The following is a 23008-nucleotide window of genomic DNA, read 5'->3' on the forward strand; positions in this document are numbered from 1 at the left end:
TTCTGTATATAAACATTTATAACCTACTTTCTGTGTTAGGACCAAGTTACCCTCTGGGGTCACATTGTGGAGCCCCATGGACTTCAGTGATGTTTTATCAGCTGTCATTTGGAGCAGAATTTCACCTAGTGTATTTAAAGTTATAGAAAATGTGTAATAGTTAACATAAAAGGGGAGGTAACAAGACAGCATGGTAGTATGGAAGTCAGGTCTGCACAAATTTTACTTCTGTGTTTTAAAGACCATGAGCCATATTTGATCTGGCATAAATTTAGAAAATTCCACTGACATCAGAGGTGTTGCTTTGGATTTACAGGGAGGGAGTCAGGAAAGCAGAAATGTTAAGCCACAATTCAACAAAGCATTTATATATGTGTGTGAATGCTTTACTAAAGCAGGATGATATTGTTCATATTCTTAAGCCCTTTCCTGAATCAGGACCATATGTTTGAATTTATCAGCATTTTATGAGCCAGAAGTATATATAAAACTAGACATAGGGTTCAAAAGGGAACCACAAATTCAAATACCTCTGAGCATGAAGCTGGGGGAGGTTAGAAACCTGGATCCAATCCGTAACATTACCTGATCTGTAACAATGTCAGTTACAAAAGTTCGCATTAGTAGAGAGTGAGCCATATTCAGCCATTGACTTCACTAACATTGTTTTGGCATTAGAAAGGGCATAATTTGTGTCCTCTGGACTAAATCCTCATCCTGGGCCCAATTCTGCCACCATTACATAAGTTGAGTAGTTCCATTAACAATGATCTAGCCCAAATTCAGAATGAAAAAGAAAAAAATTGAAAAGGTTAAAATATGTTAAACTCTATGAATATTTTAAAGAAATTACAGGTCAGAAGGGACCATTAAATCATCTTGTCTGAGCTCTTAAAGTACTTACTATGTGATGTAAATAAATTCCTAAAATCAATCAGCCAAAAATAACTATTATTTAGGAGTCTTTTGAAGATATATAAAGTGAAAACAATAGATTTTTAAAGCAAAAAACAAGTTAACATGTTAAAACATTACATAAAAATTTGAGTACCTCATTTCTTCTATTTAATAATTATATATGGATCCAATACTGCTTTTAAAATTAAAACAGCTAAAAATAGTGAACATGATCTTTGCAACAAAGATATTGTGGTAAAGAGAAGAATGAAATTCTTAAACTAGTTATCTGTCAGAATAAAAAGAAAGACTTTTAGTCATGGCTAGAGACAGTATTTAAAATGAGATGCTTGAAACAGCAGTGATTGGAATGTACGTGTGACATTGCACAGATCTTGAAAACTTTCTTTAAAAAGTTAATTCATCATTCTAATCTTGGGTAGGAGGATTATGTTGACATTCTGACATAAACCAGTAGTTTAAAATTTTTACTGGGTCAAAACAATTGATGAGGATTATTTTTAAATATGCCTTATGGCCAGAGTATGAAGGATAGCACATCCAGCATCACAGCACCACCATTCTCAGGGAACTGGGGGCCTGGAATATGCCTGTAGTATGAAGGCCATTTTCTGTCCTGGACCCACATCATCATCAGAGATTTCTCAAATCTCAGTGTCTAGAGTCAAATGTCAGTATCTAGAGTAGTAGAGTCAGGGCAGGGAATGGGAGCTCTTTTTCCCTATAATATTACTGGAAGTCACTCAATAGATGGAGCTATTACAAAAATATTATAAATTCTGGTTATTTGAATGGTAAAGCAGTTAGATCTTGAAAGAAGTGCTTATTGTCAATTGTAAAAAGAAAAGGAGTACTTGTGGCACCTTAGAGACTAACAAATTTATTAGAGCATAAGCTTTCGTGAGCTACAGCTCACTTCATCGGATGCATTCATCCGATGAAGTGAGCTGTAGCTCACGAAAGCTTATGCTCTAATAAATTTGTTAGTCTCTAAGGTGCCACAAGTACTCCTTTTCTTTTTGCGAATACAGACTAACACGGCTGCTACTCTGAAAATTGTCAATTGTGGAGCACTTCTTTTAGATGCCAATCATACATCAGTAAAGACTTTCTACTGTCATAGGTCCTGATCCTGTAATGTGTCACACACAAGTTGGCAGTGATTGCTGCACTGAAGACAAAGGAAAATATAAATGATATAGCCTCATTTGTACATCCCCATACAAGGTGCCCTGTTTCATGGTAGCAATAGCACATGATTTCACTTAGTCTCTCTGACTGAATCATTTCTTCAGTGCAGCTGCTGTCTAGAGGGTCTACACCCACGAGCAAATAAAAACTTGCATGATGTCCTCACATTATACTCCTGTTGGCTAATTCTCATCATTCATGAATGTAACATCATTCACATGATTTAATAAAGCAAGCTGGCACCACAGATGAATTTCCAGATTTAGGCCTGCTTCTTCTGTTGTTGAAGTCAATGGCAAAACTCCCATTGGCTTTAATGGGAAAACTATTTGTCTGACATGTAGTGTCTTTAACACTGTTGGTGGTAATGTAAATCCTTGGGCTTACTGGTATGCTGCACGTTCATCTAGATATAAAGAGAATTGAGCATACAGGGCCAGATTCTCCAGTCTGATCTTATCTGTACCTTTTGCACTCACACAGTACAAAGGCTCTCGAAATCAGACACATCTTTCCAATGGGGGGATCTTTGTTATACTGGACACAGAATTTGCATAATCAGGCCCTTTTGACACCCCCTCCAGGAATCCTGGTGTATGGAATATGTGGGAGCAGACATAGGGCATGACCAGAATGCAACAGACTCTATCTACCATTTGGCAGAGTTTAGTGCAATCTCCAGGTTTCTATAAATTCCGCCAGAGCCCTGGCTGGAACAGAACAGACTAGAAAATCAGGGAGCCATAAAAAGTTCCTTGTTGGCTCCTTCCCTCTCTGTTGCACAGAACAAAAACTCAGTACAACAAAGAGTCTGGACCAGAATTTGCAACAACTTATTTATCCACAGCATTTAGCCTGTAGCCCGTCTTTCTCTTTGCAGAGTATTCACAAGATGATTGCAATTTCTTCACATGTGAAAGAACATAGTGATTTTTTCCCAAATTTGTCTATTCAATCACTGTTGATTAGTTGTGATCAGCCGGATAAGTTGCACATTATTACAGTAGCACCTTAGAGTTATGAACACCTTGGGAATGGAGGGTGTTCATAATGCTGAAATGTTTGTAACTCTGAACAAAATGTTATGATTGTTCTTTCAAACATTTACAACTTAACATTGGCTAAACATATTAAATAGTTCAGCTCCTTTTTGGAACCAGATAGTTGAAACAATAACAGCCTCCACTCAAAACATGGGCACATGCAAGGCACATGTGGGTAGTGGTGTTTTACTGGGTATTGTTTGGTGAAGGTGTGTGTGTGTCTGTCTGTATAAGAAAAACAGGAGAAACAGCAGAAAAGCAAGGATAGTTAGAACAAGCACTGGTAATGTGGCTCTGAGAAAAGCTTAAAGAGAGAGCTTTTAGGCTAAGTGCTGGCTCAAAAGAGGCCTGGAACTGTCCAAAGAAACTGTCTCCTGCTGCTTGATTTATGCTGTGTTCAGGGAAACAAGATTTTGTACATTCTTTATAAATAAACAGGATTGCATCAGAGAAACACCTGACTCCAGTATCAAATTCTCCTCTTGGCCAAAACAAGCCATTAGACCACAACTTTTGACTAACTGCTGGCATCAAAAAAGGGTAACGTAACTATACAGTGTGCCCCTCTATTGTCAAGGATTTGGATTACTCCAAGGGTTAACCAACAAAATGCCAGTTTTTGCTTGTGCTGCTGGTGAATTGTACCCTGAAAACCCATTATACAGTCCTTCCTTTGATTTAATTCCCTCATTTAATGAAGCTATTCTTCAGAATCAAAGCAATACATTGATATAACAAAATAGTTTTCTTTGCAGCTACCCTGCAAAAATTTTTCCCTTGCTATTTTGTTGATGTCTAAGGGTAAACTTTGGAATACATAAAAGCTTTCTGTGTGAAATGTTCTTATTGATCTAGAGGCTTATATAATCCTTCTTTGTTATTGTTTTAATCCATTAAATCCATTGAAAGAGGAGCACTATAAGTTGATGGCTGCCAAAAATATTTACAAACCTTTTCCTAATACAGGGTGAAAGATAACTTTTAGCAACCCTTCTGTATTAAGCCTCCTGCACAAACAAGGTACAAACAAAAGAATCAAAATAAATGGTGCATTTAGGCTCCACAAGAAAAATGTGCAACAAAATAAACAGGGAGGTGATACACAGACTTTTCAATAGTGAATACTATACTAAGGGTAGTATGTGTTTAGAAATAATTTTTAATCATATTAGAAGGGTTGAATCTGCAAAATTAATTGCCTTCCCAGTAATCCCTAGAAGTGAGGATATATTCTGACTTCAAGACTGATGTGATAAATGTTCCTTTCTTGGTCTTATTTCACCTGTCTAGGAACAGCCAAACCCCAACTTCCAACGTGCAGCACTGACCGGTTCACTTGTGTTTATGTACAGCAGTGTGTACCTCTTGCTGTAAAATGTAATGGGGTAGAGGATTGTACAGATGGAACTGATGAAATGAATTGTCCTACTGAGATTCCTACCACTGCTTCTCCATGGCTTTGCAAGGATACAGAGTTCCTATGTGCAAATAAAGGTTGTATCCCATCACTCTTGAGATGTGACGGTGTGCCTGACTGCCAGTTTAATGAAGATGAAACTGACTGTTGTAAGTTACATTTAGTAATGCAGTTATATCCATGCTAACTTATTTTCATAAAATGACAAAGTATAATAGAGCTGTACTAAACAAATCCAAATCCAGTGAATTTAGTATGATTTCACAGCCAAGAACATATTTTTTTTATATCTGCATATCATATAGGATCATTTATGGTATGATCATCAGTGGTTAACTACTTGTTCAGACCTACCACCGCTGATCAGAGGCAAGTAATGAAGCAGAGTTGGGGAACAAATGCCCAATCATTTCTTGAGCAGAATACAGGAAAACTCTATAAGAACAATTGCGTGTGACATAAAAGGGGAGAGACCTGTGGAAAGGGAGCATTCCAGACCCACTCCTCCTCATTCCCCAAACTGCTGTCCCCATGGTCAGGTCCATGGAGAATGGGTATCATGGGTCCAGTGAAGGACTAGTGGTGTGGAGCAGGGACCCATATGTTTCATTCCTCACTCCCATGGTATCTTCCGTTTCTTTCTCTGTAAGAGCCATATCCCCTCAGCAGCTAGGTGGTATTTGTTCTGGAGATCCTAGGTGATGCCTGCTAACTCTGTCTGAGGAGGGATGTTGCTCCTATCTGGTGTTACTTGCAGGTACATCTAGTGTTTCTAAGGCAGGGACAGTATTGGAATCTATATCCTCCACTGTAGCTGCCTCAAGGTGTGCAAGGAAATACCCAACAGGAAATGTGATGGTAGAATAGAGAGAGGGAGAGCACCCTTTCCAGAGGGATGATATATAGAGAAGAAAAGACTGGGAGGGTGCGGTGGGACATGGCATGGAAGAGATACTGTAGAGAGCAAACTGAGAGAAAATAGAAAACTTCTGTGCAAGTAATTGAAGGAAGCGGCAATTAGGAAGCATCTACAGCAGTGGTTGGTACTGTTACAGTGCAGTAACTCCTCACTTAAAGTCGTCCCAGTTAACACTGTTTCCTTGTTATGTTGCTGATCAATTAGGGAACATGCTCATTTAAAGTTGTGCAATGCTCCCTTATAACGTCGTTTGGCAGCCGCCTGCTTTGTCCACTGCTTGCAGAAAGAGCAGCCCGTTGGAGCCAGCAGGTGGGGGCTTGGAACCAGGGTGGACCAGCAGCGTCTCTATCAGCTCCCCGCTCCCCTAAGTTCCCTGTGCGGTAGCCGCCCAGCAGGCTGTCAATTTCTGGGCAGTTCAGCTGTCCCTCCCCCCACTGGCATGTGCTGCTCCTGCCCTCTGCCTTGGAGCTGCTCCCAGGAGTCTCCTGCTTGCTGTGCAAGGGGGGGAGAGGAGAGGGGTGCTAATGTCAGGGTGTCCCCCTCCCCCCTGCTCCTTTACCCCATCAGGTCATCTCCACAGAGCAGGCGGGGGACAGACAGAGCCCAGGACAGAGGGAGCTGCTGTCTCAACTTGCTGATCTACTTAAAAAGGCAATGTATTTAGAGTGGGGTCAGCGTACTTAAAGCAGCAATGCACATCTCTCCCTCACACACACACACACACACACACACACACAGAGTGTGTGTCTCTTTCTCTCTCTGCCATGCTGTCTACTGTCCCTACATTCTTGCTGCCTTTAGAGTATGAGGCTACATTAACAACAATGTGTTAACCCTTGAGGGTTCAGCTGAGTGCTAGTTCATCATTTAGCAGTAAGGCATTCCATGGGAAATATCCTACCCTCTTCCACCCTCTGACTTCACCACCTCAACCATTACATTGTTTAAAACTTATACTGTGTGTGTGTGTGTGTGTGTGTGTGTGTGTGTGTGTGTGTGTATATATGTATGTATATATATATATATATATATATATATATATATATATATATATATACAGTGACAAAGTTCCTCCTCTACCTTGGTGGGTCCTGCTGCACTTATTGGTGGATTTTGCTCGCCTCAGAGCTTCACGGCAGCCCTCAGTTTGGCCACTTTCATGGCTCAAATATGCCGTTCACTCAGATAACCTCATCACTGGCCAGCATGGGGAAAAAAGAGTAAGAACAATCCCTGCAGTATCTGTTGATCCACCATGTGGGTCGGGGAACAGCTCAGAGACCTTCACCTCTGGTGGAAGCTCCTGTGTTGGGTCAGGAGTTGGGAGGTTTGGGGGGAACCCGGGCCCGTCATCTACCGTGGGTTCCAGCCCAGGGCCCTGTGGACTGCAGCTGTCTAGAGTGCCTTCTGGAACAGCTGCGCAACAGCTACATCTCCCTGGGCTACTTCCCCATGGCCTCCTCCCAATACCTCCTTTGTCCTCACCACAGGACCTTCCTCCTGATATCTGTTAATGCTGTTACTCCTCAGTCCTCCAGCAGCACGTCCTCTCACTCCCAGCTCCTTACGTGCACACCTCATTAACTGGAGTGACAGCCTTTTAAAACCAGGTGTTCTGATTAACCTCAATTAATTCGAGCAGCTTCCCAATTGGCTACAGGTGTCCTAATTAGCCTGCCTGCCTTACTTAGTTCTAGAACCTTCCTGAGTGTTCTGGAATAGTCCCTCTTATCTTACCCAGGGAAAAGGGACCTGCTTAACCTGGAACTAACGTATCTACCTTCGATCACTCTCTTGCAGCCATCTGGCCTGACACTGTCACAATATATATATAAAATATAGTCTTTTGTCTGTTGAAAAAAATTTCCCTGAAACCTAACCCCCCCCATTTGCATTCATTCTTCTGAGGAAATTGGACTCACTTAACATCGTTTTGCTTAAAGTAGCATTTTTCAGGAACATAACTACAACATTAAGCAAGGAGTTACTGTGTTAATTAAACTGTGTGGCTGAAACAGAGCATCCTAGGAGGCTGCCATTTTACAAGTTCCAACAAGGTGGAGGAGATCTTCCCTAAATCAAGAATACTGCTGATGGGTCTGGTGCTAAACAAAGAGCAATGATGAATGGGTTTCCAGAACTGGATAGCTATTCTTACGGAGTTCTGAGTCAACATGGATAGTGCACATATTGGAAATGGACCACACAGAGATTTTCTTTAATATGTTAAGGCATATAAAATGATTTTATTTTATTAATCAAGCAGGGAGGGAGTGCAGCCCATAATACTGTACTGCTCCACAGAGTAACCATGGTGGCAAATGTTTTTAAATGACTGTATGGCACTTCTGTTAATATACATAACTGGAAGCATTTCTGGTTTTGTTCTTAGATCACTCAGCTGCATTGCTTTGTGATTCTGCCAGTTCAGTGTTCCAGAGAACACTCCTGACCTCACTAGAGTTTCAAAAGCAACTCTGGTGCTATAGTAGCAGCAACCTGTGTCTTAGGGGAGAATGAAAGCATGAGGGACCTGGAACTCCAACTCCCAGGGTGCACTACAGCAGCTCAGGCTGACACAGAGATTAATGCTGCCCAACCCAAAATGTTTCATTCCAGGTTAACAAACTAAAACCAAATGTTTCATTTCAGTATGAAAACACATATTGCAATATCAGATTTTTCTGGATGGATATTTGATTTTTCAGTCATCTCTGTTGATACATGTTATCCATGCAGACAATCACATACTGTATCTAACACAATCAATGCAAGAGGTGTTCAGCAGTTGATTTTACAAACTATGTGGAAGAACTTTCCTATGAATCTGAGCTGAAAATTGAGCTCTGTGTTTTTGTAGAAAATTCTGAAATTGAATCAATGAAAGCACAAGCTCCAGGATGTTTCTGTCTTTAGACCATTACCTACTTCAAGGGATCCAAGGTCTGGCTGTGTCAAAAGTCCCTGTTTTCAATACTCAGCCACCTCTTTCTGCCCTAGGATGGTCCCCTATATTCTCTAGATTATCTCATTATGTCCTAAGGCTAAGATCCTGACTCCAGTCCACCAGGCCAGTTGTGTGCTCCAGGGATCACGTCTCCCACTACTAGTTCCAATGCTCTTGAAATATTACTTCTGTATCTTTCAATCTTAAAGCTACACCTTGGGAGGGAGGCAAAGTTATTCCTGGCATATTCAAAGAACAAACAGCTTGATGCTGAGATCTTAAACCCAGGAATTTTGGGTGGATTGGAAACTTATTCAAACCTACTATCAGATCCCTACTCCAAAAGTTTGATAGTTTTATGCCTACAATATGGTAGCTGACAATATAACACTACTATGACAGTTGACATTCCCTCTCTCAAGATCATAATTGAGGTTGGTGATGCTTTGGAACTGAACTGCAAGGTGGTTACTATTGTGCAGACTTTTCTCTCTTTGCTGTTTGGTATGCTTTGAGGGCTTTGCAGCATTCATCTTCTCTTGCTGTCTACTTTTGGCATGTTAGATAGCATGAACATTTGTCAGCAGAGGAAAATCAGAAGGGGGAAAAGGAAACACCTATCTTACAAACTCAGTTTACTTTATTGGAATTTTTGCGTGTTCTGTAAAAAAAAATTGAGTGTTGTGCTAGTAATCACACTCTGTAAGTAATGTAATAATAATACAGCTCAGATGATGTTTTCTTAGAAGATTTTTGTGATTTTTCTGAATCTGAATTTGCTTTCCTACGCATAAATGAACATAGCAGAGTGCAGTTAAGCTTTGATGACAACCAGAGTCATTCTTTTAGGTTAGATCATTTTTAACAAAATATTAAACATTTTTTCTGCTCCCCAACTGTCCATTTAATTCTCTTTTATCAGCTGCTTCCAAAGAGCAACCATAGTTCTATCTTTTTAAATGAAATTTCTTTGCTACTCTTTTTGAAAGGCTTCACCCAAAGCATTGAAGTCAATGGAAAGACTTCCATCAGCTTCAGTAGGCTTTGGATCAGACCCTATTCTCCTCTCATTTCACATGCACTATTTCCCATCACAATTTCATTTACCTGGGTGTGTGAACAGAAAGCCACAAAATGCTCATCCTGTTTCAGTCCCAGATTGTATCAAGTGATAGCATCATCTCCCAGGATGAAGACAGGTTGGCAAAATGTGTTCTTTAGAGATAAAGTATAAATCCTGAAAGAGGCCACAGCAAAGAGAAGCAAACACAAATGCATTAGTCACATCTCTACTACAACCACCATCACCACCACAAAAACATTGCCATGTATGATTTTAAGATTTATGTAGAAAGAAATTTCCTGCATCGGTCACTGAACAGTTTGCTTGTGCAGTGTCATGTTAATGTTGTATTATACCTATTAATGTGGTGGATTTTATTTCTTGCTGCTCTTTACAACAGAAGATTCAAGTTATGCTGCCTTTACAAATGCTCTGCTTAGCTAGCCCTTCTGTCACTCCTAATTTTAGAAAAGGGCTCTTTATCTCACCAGCTTTTTTTTTTTGTAAATTGCATGATCTAAAATGGAAAGGGTATAAAATAAACATAAAGACCCAAGGTGTGTATGCATTACTTTCCACATGCCTCCGTAGAATCTGACTTAAGTGCTAACAGCAATGAATAAGAAATGATTTCTCATTTCTCTATAGTGCAATAAAATGGATCTGTTGTGTGCACCTATAAACTTGCGAAGACATGACAAATGTTAAAATCATACATTTTCAAAAAGTTTTTCTTTTTACACACTTAATTTGCACTTACAGAATGAATTATGGATGCAAACCTGAGTATTTGTACCCATTTCCTCCCATTTTAATCCCTGCATTTGGCATCCGCATCCTTAAAACACATGGTGGTCTCTCATGACATTAAATTACAACTCTGCTGGAGCCCATTGTAGTTGTGTGAATGACCAAGTGTATTGACTGAATCCAAAGCATTAATGTAATATTAAAGTAGAAATATCAATCAAAAGTCAGAAAATTCTAAAAGTTAGTTACTGCTGCATTGATAGCTCAGCCATATTCCCTTTCTTAACACCCACTGCAGTGGTGCAGTGCAGTCATGAAGGAGATCCAACCTCTGGAAGGGGAATGTAGGGTGGTGCAGAGCCACTCAAGCAACTTCTTCACCGCCCTTCCCAGTACAGGGGTAGGGGGTGGAGAGGTGGTAAACTGGGGAGAAAAGGGCATGTTCAGGGCATCTCTATGCCCCAACAATCACCTGCTACTGAAACAGTCCTTGGGACTAATGACAGCCAGCACAAAGCAGAGACGCAGCCCAATGATTTCTCTATTTTACCCTATGGTATCAGTCTAGCAGAGAGCCAGTCCCAAGACTGGAGAAAGTAGAAGTGGCTCTATGCCACATTTGTCTTCACAACACAAGCTGTGCTGAGCACAACTTAAATGTAGCCCAGGTACAGAATTCCTATGTTTATCATGGTTTACATTAAACAACATAAGCAATAGTACATGTATCCTTACATGGAGCTTCTGTAAAGTAGGTGGGTAAGAAAAATCTTACAAAAGGTCTAAGAGATGTAAGTGAAATTGCTGAGGTTAAAGACTTGAGTTTTTAAAATATCAAATTTTCACGGCTGTATGCAATTTCACCCCTGATTTTGGATGCATTTATTACTTACTGCAGTTATATGCACAAACTTGTATTTGTGTATAAATGACACAAGCTACAAGTATTTTCCACTGAATGCATCCAATGAAGTGAGTTGTAGCTCATGAAAGCTTATGCTCAAATAAATTTGTTAGTCTCTAAGGTGCCACAAGTACTCCTTTTCTTTTTGCGAATACAGACTAACACGGCTGCTACTCTTAAACATGATCCCTATGATGTATGCAAAAGGAGGAAAACTAGCCAATATTTCCTAAAGTGACTAGTAATTTCAAATATATTTATAGTCCTTGGTAAATTGGCAGTGTGTAAGATTTATGGGCCTGATCCTGTGAACCTTTACTCCTAGGAGTCTACTTGTCGTCTGAGAGAATGCCTTCATTATAATATTCGTATTGCAAGGTTGAAGTGCAGTATTTTATATTCAGTGTTTTCTTTTGGCTCGGTGTAATCTAGTCATTTACAGTACTTAAAATATTCTTAAATTCTCTCATGCTTGTTATAAATTTAAAATCTGGGCCAAATTCTGCTCAGTTACACCGGTGATATGTCTAACTCAAGTGAAAACAGAGTGTTACTCCTGGTTTACGCAAGCATAATGGAGAGAAGAATTTAGCTCACAGTCCCTTAAACCAAGATGTTCAGAAATAATGGCTCAGGGACAGTACCACAGAACATTTCATTAGCTGGAATGTTTCTCAAAGTGACAAAATGCTGTTAGATTCTTGGACAGAATGCAGAACCACTGGGTACATCTTATAGAATCAGTGATGCCATAATGAATTACCTGGAGACTTATGTGATTCTGTCAAGATTTCCCCTCTATAATTCCTTTAGATGAGTTTAGAGAATATAACTGAATGCTACAACATGACAAATGTCTGTAGGTTTAGATTTTTAATGTAGCCTTTCTCCCCTTTTGTTACATCAACCATATATAGTGTTTAGCTTCTAGAAACAAAATGGGATACATTTACAGAAATTTTCTGTTCTATGTTTAAGAATTAATTCAATTATCTTTATAACTGAGTTATCTAGGCAGGTTCATTATGTTTTCTGATGTCTGATTGTGGATTTTCATTAAGCATTGCACCTTATTCTACCAACAACATATCATAAACACCCCCACCTAGGATCTGAACATGGTAAAAGCTTGATTCGGCAACCTAAGCTGTCTTTTTTAATGTCTAAATTGTACACCTCTGAAATGGAAGTTTATAATGGAAATGCTGATCCAGATTTATATACTCTGACACAATTAAGCTGTTATAGTTTTCCAGTAGTGTTTTATCAATGAATAAAGGAAATGTGTCTGACCATGTCATCTTTTACTTTGTTCCAGCCACAAAGGAGTGCTTCAATGGTTCTTTGTTGTGTGCATCAACTAATACATGTATTCCAGTCTCCAAGCGCTGTGATGGTATTGCAGACTGCTTTGATTTCAGTCTTGATGAATCCAGCTGTTCAGGTAGTCAGTTTCACATCAAAATATCATTTCAATAGACATATATAGAGTTTTTTATTTAACCTGCAAATGGTGCACAATATTGACTGAATCATCCTGCTGAAGCTCAGTCAGGTTACATGACGGATGAATTTGAAACATTATGTTATTTGTATAGAGAGGAGAGTGAGAGAAAAAATTGAAAAAATGGTGACTGTTTGAAGTGGGGATATTTCTTAGTATATATATTGAATGACAGTAAAACCTCTATCCTGAAAACATAGAGATTTGATTTTAATTATGCACGTAGTCCCAGTAAAGTGAATTGAACATTTGGAGGTCCCTGGGATTTCTAATGTGCTTAAAGTTAAGCACAATGCACGTGCAGGACTGGGGCCTAAAACAGAAAATAGAGAATGCATCTTAGCATAATAAAAATATTGCAAAGCCTAATATTTTAGTACAACAGAAAAATAATGGATAAAAATAGGAAATGCAGTATATCTAATGAAAATCATCTTTAGAACACACATTTTCTTATATTATACAAAGTGTTTAACTCACAAGGCATCCATAAAGCTATGTTCTGTGCCCAGATGTTAATATGAAGCATTTACTGACTTCTGGGGGAGCACCTGGAAAAGAATTAGAGCAGAAATATAGTTTATATTATGTTTTATTATCTGAAAGAGTAATATTTTACCATGGAAAAAATTCACAGTTAATATAAAATGCTTGGTAAATAGATGTTGTCATCTACCTTTGGTAATTTTTTAATGTTTTGAGTGAATGTTATAAATGCAAGGGAGTATATTTAATATTCAGTTAAATGTAGAGGATTGTGAGATGATAAATATAAAGCAGTAAATGTGAATAGAGGTAAAAAAGGGCCTTCTACTGCTTTTCAGGTGGCATATCTTTTAAATAATTTGCTTCCCACACTATCTTGCTGGAAATTCAGGTATCTGAATGGAATAACTTATCTGATATTTTTTCTTTTATGTCTCCAGCAAACAGCCCATACTATTTCTTTTATCTGACTCGATGCAGCAGTGAATTTGGTCATACATTTTCCCCCATTCCAGGAAGATGGCCCAAATCCTGCAGTTGATTCTAACACCAATAGATCCCTGTGTCCAGGCAAGGCACCACATAGATGTTAGAGTGTAGCCATGCCACATACCATGCCCAGCCAATTGCAGGATCAGGACAATGGTGGGGGTTTTAATAACTTGTTCAGTCTCGTAAAATTGAAACTTTGTTATCTGACCAGTGACTTTCTTATTGTTCAGATTATGCCATATGGTTTCTATTAATAGAATCATAGAATATCAGGGTTGGAAGGGACCTCAGGAGATCATTGTTGTTTTGGGATACATTTTCAAACCAATGAGCCACTGTCATTGTTGTTAATGGAAGTTCTGTCATTAAAAACTGAATCCTGCAAATTTCTGTGGAACTAGTCATAATGTGTAAAGTGAAGCTCATGTACAAATCTTTGCAGGATCAGGGTCTTAGGCATGCATGTAACTTTACTCAGATAAGGAGGCCCACTGAATTCACTGCGCATACCAGTAAGTAATAATTTTGCCTCTGATTCTGAAAAACTTACACACATACTTGACTTTACTCCAGAAATTAGCCACATTGAAGTTCATGAGACTGCTCCCTTAAGTAAAGTTATGCATGTGTCTAGAGTTGCAGGATAGCAGCCTAAATTGTCTTACTACTATAAATATTGCCATGGATATAAACTCCAGCAGACTGTTTTGAAAGTTTAGAGGAGCATGTACCACCCTGCTGTAATTATATAACTATAATGTGGGAGACTATTCAGTGGTAATAAAATAAAGGAGAGGGAGAGGAATTATTTAAGCTCAGCACCAATGTGGACACAAGAACAAATGGGTATAAACTGGCCACCAGGAAGTTTAGACTTGAAATTAGACGAAGGTTTCTAACCATCAGAGGAGTAAAGTTTTGGAATAGCCTTCCAAGGAAAGCAGTGGGGGCTTTTCAAAGATCCATCTGGCTTTAAGATTCTACTCGATAAGTTTATGGAGGAGATGATATGATGGGATAATGTGATTTTGGTAATTAATTGATCTTTAAATATTCATGGTAAATAGGCCTAATCCCCTGAGATGGGATATTAGATGGATGGGATCTGAGTTACCCAGGAAAGAATTTTCTGTCGTATTTTCTGGCTGGTGAATCTTGCCCATATGCTTAGGGTTTAGTTGATTGCCATATTTGGGGTCAGGAAGGAATTTTCCTCCAGGGCAGATCTTCGCCTTCCTCTGTATCATGGGGCATGGGTCACTTGAGGGAGGATTCTCTGCTCCTTGAAGTCTTTAAACCACGATTTGAGGACTTCAATAGCTCAGACATAGGTGAGGTTTTTCGTAGGAGTGGGTGGGTGAGATTCTGTGGCCTGCGTTGTGCAGGAGGTTGGACTAGATGATCATAGAATCATAGAATCATAGAATATCAGGGTTGGAAGGGACCCCAGAAGGTCATCTAGTCCAACCCCCTGCTCAAAGCAGGACCAAGTCCCAGTTAAATCATCCTAGCCAGGGCTTTGTCAAGCCTGACCTTAAAAACCTCTAAGGAAGGAGATTCTACCACCTCCCTAGGTAACGCATTCCAGTGTTTCACCACCCTCTTAGTGTAAAAGTTTTTCCTAATATCCAATCTAAACCTCCCCCATTGCAACTTGAGACCATTACTCCTTGTTCTGTCATCTGCTACCATTGAGAACAGTCTAGAGCCATCCTCTTTGAAACCCCCTTTCAGGTAGTTGAAAGCAGCCATCAAATCCCCCCTCATTCTTCTCTTCTGCAGACTAAACAATCCCAGCTCCCTCAGCCTCTCCTCATAAGTCATGTGCTCTAGACCCCTAATCATTTTTGTTGCCCTTCGCTGTACTCTTTCCAATTTATCCACATCCTTCTTGTAGTGTGGGGCCCAAAACTGGACACAGTACTCCAGATGAGGCCTCACCAGTGTCGAATAGAGGGGAACGATCACGTCCCTCGATCTGCTCGCTATGCCCCTACTTATACATCCCAAAATGCCATTGGCCTTCTTGGCAACAAGGGCACACTGCTGACTCATATCCAGCTTCTCGTCCACTGTCACCCCTAGGTCCTTTTCCGCAGAACTGCTGCCGAGCCATTCGGTCCCTAGTCTGTAGCGGTGCATTGGATTCTTCCATCCTAAGTGCAGGACCCTGCACTTATCCTTATTGAACCTCATTAGATTTCTTTTGGCCCAATCCTCCAATTTGTCTAGGTCCTTCTGTATCCTATCCCTCCCCTCCAGCGTATCTACCACTCCTCCCAGTTTAGTATCATCCGCAAATTTGCTGAGAGTGCAATCCACACCATCCTCCAGATCATTTATGAAGATATTGAACAAAACGGGCCCCAGGACCGACCCCTGGGGCACTCCACTTGACACCGGCTGCCAACTAGACATGGAGCCATTGATCACTACCCGTTGAGCCCGACAATCTAGCCAGCTTTCTACCCACCTTATAGTGCATTCATCCGGCCCATACTTCCTTAACTTGCTGACAAGAATGCTGTGGGAGACCGTGTCAAAAGCTTTGCTAAAGTCAAGAAACAATACATCCACTGCTTTCCCTTCATCCACAGAACCAGTAATCTCATCATAAAAGGCGATTAGATTAGTCAGGCATGACCTTCCCTTGGTGAATCCATGCTGACTGTTCCTGATCACTTTCCTCTCCTCTAAGTGCTTCAGGATTGATTCTTTGAGGACCTGCTCCATGATTTTTCCAGGGACTGAGGTGAGGCTGACTGGCCTGTAGTTCCCAGGATCCTCCTTCTTCCCTTTTTTAAAGATGGGCACTACATTAGCCTTTTTCCAGTCATCCGGGACTTCCCCCGTTCGCCACGAGTTTTCAAAGATAATGGCCAAGGGCTCTGCAATCACAGCCGCCAATTCCTTCAGCACTCTCGGATGCAATTCGTCCGGCCCCATGGACTTGTGCACGTCCAGCTTTTCTAAATAGTCCCTAACCACCTCTATCTCTACAGAGGGCTGGCCATCTCTTCCCCATTTTGTGATGCCCAGCACAGCAGTCTGGGAGCTGACCTTGTTAGTGAAAACAGAGGCAAAAAAAGCATTGAGTACATTAGCTTTTTTCACATCCTCTGTCACTAGCTTGCCTCCCTCATTCAGTAAGGGGCCCACACTTTCCTTGGCTTTCTTCTTGTTGCCAACATACCTGAAGAAACCCTTCTTGTTACTCTTGACATCTCTTGCTAGCTGCAGCTCCAGGTGCGATTTGGCCCTCCTGATATCTTTCCTACATGCCCGAGCAATATTTTTATACTCTTCCCTGGTCATATGTCCAACCTTCCACTTCTTGTAAGCTTCTTTTTTATGTTTAAGATCTGCTAGGATTTCACCATTAAGCCAAGCTGGTCGCCTGCCATATTTACTATTCTTTCAACTCATCGGGATGGTTTGTCCCTGTAACCTCAACAGGGATTCTTTGAAATACAGCCAGCTCTCCTGGACTCCCTTCCCTTTCATGTTAGTCCCCCAGGGGATCCTGGCCATCTGTTCCCTGAGGGAGTCAAAGTCTGCTTTCCTGAAGTCCAGGGTCCGTATCCTGCTGCTTACCTTTCTTCCCTGCGTCAGGATCCTGAACTCAACCAACTCATGGTCACTGCCTCCCAGATTCCCATCCACTTTTGCTTCCCCCACTAATTCTACCCGGTTTGTGAGCAGCAGGTCAAGAAAAGCGTTCCCCCTAGTTGGCTCCCCTAGCACTTGCACCAGGAAATTGTCCCCTACGCTTTCCAAAAACTTCCTGGATTGTCTATGCACCGCTGTATTGCTCTCCCAGCAGATATCAGGAAAATTAAAGTCACCCATGAGAATCAGGGCATGCGATCTAGTAGCTTCCGTGAGTTGCCGGAAGAAAGCCTCATCCACCTCATCCCCCTGGTCCGGTGGTCTATAGCAGACTCCCACCATGACATCACTCTTGTTGCACACACTTCTAAACTTAATCCAGAGACACTCAGGTTTTTTCCACAGTTTCGTACCGGAGCTCTGAGCAGTCATACTGCTCCCTTACATACAGTGCTACTCCCCCACCTTTTCTGCCCTGCCTGTCCTTCCTGAACAGTTTATAACCATCCATGACTGTACTCCAGTCATGTGAGGTATCCCACCAAGTCTCTGTTATTCCAATCACGTCATAATTCCTTGACATCACCAGGACCTCCAGTTCTCCCTGCTTGTTTCCAAGGCTTTGTGCATTTGTATATAAGCACTTGAGATAACCTGTTGATCGCCCCTCATTCCCAGTATGAGGCAGGAGCCCTCCCCTCACAGACATTCCTGCCTGTGCTTCCTCCCGGTATCCCGCTTTCCCACTTACCTCAGGGCTTTGGTCTCCTTCCCCTGGTGAACCTAGTTTAAAGCCCTCCTCACTAGGTTAGCCAGCCTGCTGGCAAAGATGTTCTTCCCTCTCTTCGTAAGATGGAGCCCGTCTCTGCCCAGCACTCCTCCTTCATGGAACACCATCCCATGGTCAAAGAATCCAAAGCCTTCTCTCCGACACCACCTGCGTAGCCATTCGTTGACCTCCACGATTCGACGGTCCCTACCCAGGCCTTTTCCTTCCACGGGGAGGATGGACGAGAACACCACTTGCGCCTCCAACTCCTTTATCCTTCTTCCCAGAGCCACGTAGTCCGCAGTGATCCGCTCAAGGTCATTCTTGGCAGTATCATTGGTGCCCACGTGGAGAAGCAGGAAGGGGTAGCGATCCGAGGGCTTGATGAGTCTCGGCAGTCTCTCCGTCACATCACGAATCTTAGCCCCTGGCAAGCAGCAGACTTTTCGGTTTTCCCGGTCAGGGCGGAATGGTCCCTTCTGACCTTAGTATCTATGAATCTATGAATAGTAAATAAAATAAGACAAATATTCATTGTAACAGAAATCTATGTATGTATGTATCTATGAATCTATGAATAGTAAATAAAATAAGACAAATATTCATTGTAACAGAAAAAGGAACTAATAACAAACATTTGTAAAAATTATCTTGTTATTTTAAAACCTTTGGGTTTTGTTTTTGGTTTATTTGGGGCTTTTTTGGTGAATGAATATTTTTTAAAATTAAATCTGTAAATGCTAAAATATATGTGAACTTAGGTTGATCTCATGCCCACCAAATACCCAAGGTGTAGCAAACGTCCAAAACAACACTTGGCTTGGCATGTCTTTCTTCTTAAACATCTTATTCTATTAAGACTGATTTCCCTCGAGCTGTATGAACATATATCTATGAAAAGTCTTTAATGAAAAGACTGGGCACACACAGCAGATGGTGAACATCTGTTCTTATCTCATCCTTACATTTAAACTATTAATAAGAATATCAGACATAGGCACTAAATCAGTCTAGGAAGTTCAGCACTCTAAACTAACTCTTTACTCTATTGCAGTGGTTCTTAACCTTTACTGCAGCCTGCACCCCTTTGGTTCTCAAAATATGTTCTCGCACCCCTTATCAAAAATTGTTGAAGTAGGTCAGTTCTTTAAACTGAGATATAATTTTTGTTTGTGTATTACAGTAATCGTTAAAACTGTATAATGTTAATAAATACATAGGTTTTATGAAACAAAGTAGTTGTACTTACGTGCCTGTGCTTAATTTGTGTTTTCGATGATTTACCTTCTAAAAAAATCTGGCATGTCTCGCACCTCCGGAAAGGGCATCTTGCACCCCCATGGGGTGCATTCACCCTAGGGTAAGAACCACTGCTCTATTGTATAGTGTTGGGAAGCTTCATATTGTAATATCTGAAGGTTTCAATGAATGACAAAAGCCACACTATGAGAGTCATGTAAAATTTGACCTGAGAAATCACTAGGGCCTGGACCCAGCAAAGCACAGGAATTACTTTAAGCACAAGTAGTGCTATTGACTTTGGTGGAGATACTAATATGCTTAGGATAGGCATGTGACCAAGTATGTTACTGAATCAGGGCCTACAGTGCTGGTCTTCAGAAATGCTCAGCGCCCAAAACACCAGATATACTAAATGAGAGCTGTGAGTATTCAGCACCTCTGAAAATCAAATTGTAGAAAATCTGATGTAGGGAAAAAATCTTGCATTGGCAGGAGGAGCGGACTAATGTCTATTACATCTTCTTTAATCTAGTTACCTTTGTTTACTTATATTTTCCTAGATTGTCCAGAAGGATATTGCAAAAACGGAGGAACTTGTATCATCAAAGAAGCTGTTCCTTTATGCCGGTAAGGTTCATTCTCTTATTCTTTTGAGAAGAGTTTCTTTTGTTCCCTACAATTAGAAATGACAGTCAATGGAAATGTATTTCTGAAGAGTAAATTTGTACTGCATGAGTTTGCACTATTCTCATTTACAGTAGCTGACTGAATAAGAGACCAACAAATAATGAGGGTGTTTTGAGAAGAATATTAGCGAACAAGCAGAATTTTCCACGACTTTCATCTGTCCTGTAGTTAGGATGGCCTGTTTTTTCAACACCTAACATTTCGTCCATCTCATATTGCACATCAACATTTAAAAGAACATATGGTTATGAAAAATAATGCCTTGTTTACAACAGACATATTGTGCATCTCAAGGAAGATTCACAGCAGACCACGTTCCCAGCTCTTCATTAATTTGTGATGTATCTCTGGTATAACATTACATATTGTACATATTTCAGCTGCTGCTTTTCCACTTATGTCAAAAAAAATGGTTAAATGCATTTAGGAATGTTGCAGTGCAAACCAGGGGAGCAATTGTGAATGCCTTCCCAGCTTCTGAAAAGCAATTGCTTTTTATTTTTCATGAGCAGTGATTTTCTGTATTTTCAGCACAGGCTGGACCACCAGCTAGCCAAATAAATTATTAACAGATGGATTAAGATCTCTACAATATTAAGTGAGAGTAAGTTTGGGGTGGCTGCTTACACTAGTGGGCAAAAACAATCAAGCCCTCTAATCAGGGTGAAAGTTGAGGTTGGCTTTACCTCCTTGGTGCCCCTCCCTAAGTCTCTGTCATGGGTGAATGCAAGAGAAGAATCAAGAACACAGGAGCCTCAATCTGCCTTCCATTTGACTTGTTCAAACTTACAGTATCAAACTACAGTTGCTGCATCCCTTTGATAACCACAGCCAAAAGGGTTGGTGGGAGTATGAAGGTTCATTTGTGGAGGTTGGGTACTTCAATCCCTATGCTGGGGATAATAGGAAGACAAGATAGAAAAAATCATGTAGTAGGCACAAGTCTCGATCAGGTTTCAACATCTGTTTGACATCTGGAGCACAGAGTTGGCAGATATGGATCCTGCCATTCAGTTCATGTTGCTGAATATAAATTGATAAAGTATAAAAAGTAATAACTTAAATTAAGGGAGTGGCCCCTTTGTTCGTACAACTGATGAAAGGATGACACTGCAGTGTGTATATTGACGTAGTTGTCTCCAGCCAGGCTTACAATTAAACACAGAGTAGTGGTGGACTGCAGCTTTGGTGGGGCTGTATTATTTACACCTGACCTGAAGATCTCCCACTGATTTGTATGTGAACCCTGAGCTGGGGCTTGCTTTGGTGTGAATGTCACTCCAGTGCCCCATGCATTCCTACTTGACCTAATTAAGTTCCTGTCTGTAGTGGATGTGCAACTCAATGCCCCAGCACCCACGGGACACCCGGGCAACCACCCCCCCCCCCAAGTTTTAGTCACGGGTATTTTTAGTAAAAGTCATGGACAGGTCACAGGCCGTGAATTTTTGTTTACTGCCTGTCAAGGTTCCTTCCCCACTCTGAACTCTAGGGTACAGATGTGGGGACCTGCATGAAAGACCCCCTAAGCTTATTCTTACCAGCTTAGGTTAAAAACTTCCTCAAGGTACAAACTTTGCCTTGTCCCTGAACCCTATGCTGCCACCACCAAGCGTGTTAAACAAAGAACAGCGAAAGAGCCCACTTGGAGATGTCTTCCCCCCAAAATATCCCCCCAAGCCTTACACCCCCTTTCCTGGGGAAGGCTTGATAAAAATCCTCACCAATTTGCATAGGTGAACACAGACCCAAATCCTTGGATCTTAAGAACAATGAAAAAGCAATCAGGATCTTAAAAGAAGAATTTTAATTACAGAAAAAGTAAAAGAATCACCTCTGTAAAATCAGGATTGTAAATACCTTACAGGGTAATCAGATTCAAAACATAGAGAATCCCTCTAGGCAAAACCTTAAGTTATAAAAAAACACAAAAATGGGAATATACATTCCATTCAGCACAGCTATTTTACCAGCCATTAAACAAAAGAAAATCTAATGCATTTCTAGCTAGATTACTTACTAACTTTTTACAGGAATTCTGAAGAGCATTCCTGATCTGTTCCCGCCAAAAGCATCACACAGACAGACATACCCTTTGTTTCCCCCCACCCCCCGCCTCCAGCTTTGAAAGTATCTTGTCTCCTCATTGGTCATTTTGATCAGGTGCCAGCGAGGTTATCTTAGCTTCTTAACCCTTTACAGGTGAAGGGGTTTTGCCTCTGGCCAGGAGGGATTTTACAGTTCTGTATACAGAAAGGTGGTTACCCTTCCCTTTATATTTATGACACTGCCCGTGACCTGTCCGTGACTTTTACTAAACATACCTATGACTAAAGCATAGCCTTAACAATAAGAGGCACACCCTGAAAATATGTGGTCATATTGCTCTGAAGTGGGATGGTATAGTAGTGAAAAGACTGTGCAACTGTCAGAATGAAAGCTGGGGCCAAGAGAATATTTTCTCACCAAATTGATTATACACAGTTTTAACTCTAATACTAGCCAGACAGAATGCACAATACTGTACATTCACATTTAATATATACTACTGTTCACATATAATATATTCAATTCACTGCTTTATCTTCCCTCTATTTAAAGCAGACACTGGATACATAGCAGGTCAAATTTAGGATCAGCTACATCTGCCCACTATAAAGAGAACAAAAGACATGCTTTTATTAGTGCCTGAATTGTAAGGATAGTCTATTGTTAAGCAGTAAATGTAATTACATCCCCTGCCCTGTAGTAAAACAAGTGTGTTAGAAATATATCTTCATTAAACAGTTTTTCAATTATACTGAATATGTCTAGCCAACTGAGCTACAGAGATTAGAATTTCAAGGACACATCATACACAGATAACTGATTGAGGTTATATTTGTACCTGTGTGTCTCAGAAAATGTTGGTTCTTATCCAAAATATAGAAATCAGGGTTTGATTTTGTTTTACTAGATAGAAATGAGAAAGATGCCTTTTCCTTTTTATTTTACAGAGGAGAATTGAGATTACAGGATTATAGTTGATTCCGAAGAGCTTTTTAACTATTTCTTTTAGATAAGCTAG

The 23008-nt window shown here is 40.6% G+C and overlaps 1 protein-coding gene across 1 annotated transcript in view; it reads left to right on the forward strand.

The window, feature by feature from the left end:
• The window catches only part of MALRD1 (MAM and LDL receptor class A domain containing 1), a 481748-nt gene that overhangs the window by 407767 nt on the left and 50973 nt on the right, over positions 1–23008 (forward strand). Inside the window, 3 exon segments of the mRNA XM_043509412.1 lie at positions 4443–4718; positions 12471–12596; positions 19815–19881. Coding sequence (XP_043365347.1) covers positions 4443–4718; positions 12471–12596; positions 19815–19881 — 469 coding nt within the window.

Source organism: Dermochelys coriacea, chromosome 2, assembly GCF_009764565.3.
Source record: "Dermochelys coriacea isolate rDerCor1 chromosome 2, rDerCor1.pri.v4, whole genome shotgun sequence".
NCBI lineage: Eukaryota > Metazoa > Chordata > Testudines > Dermochelyidae > Dermochelys > Dermochelys coriacea.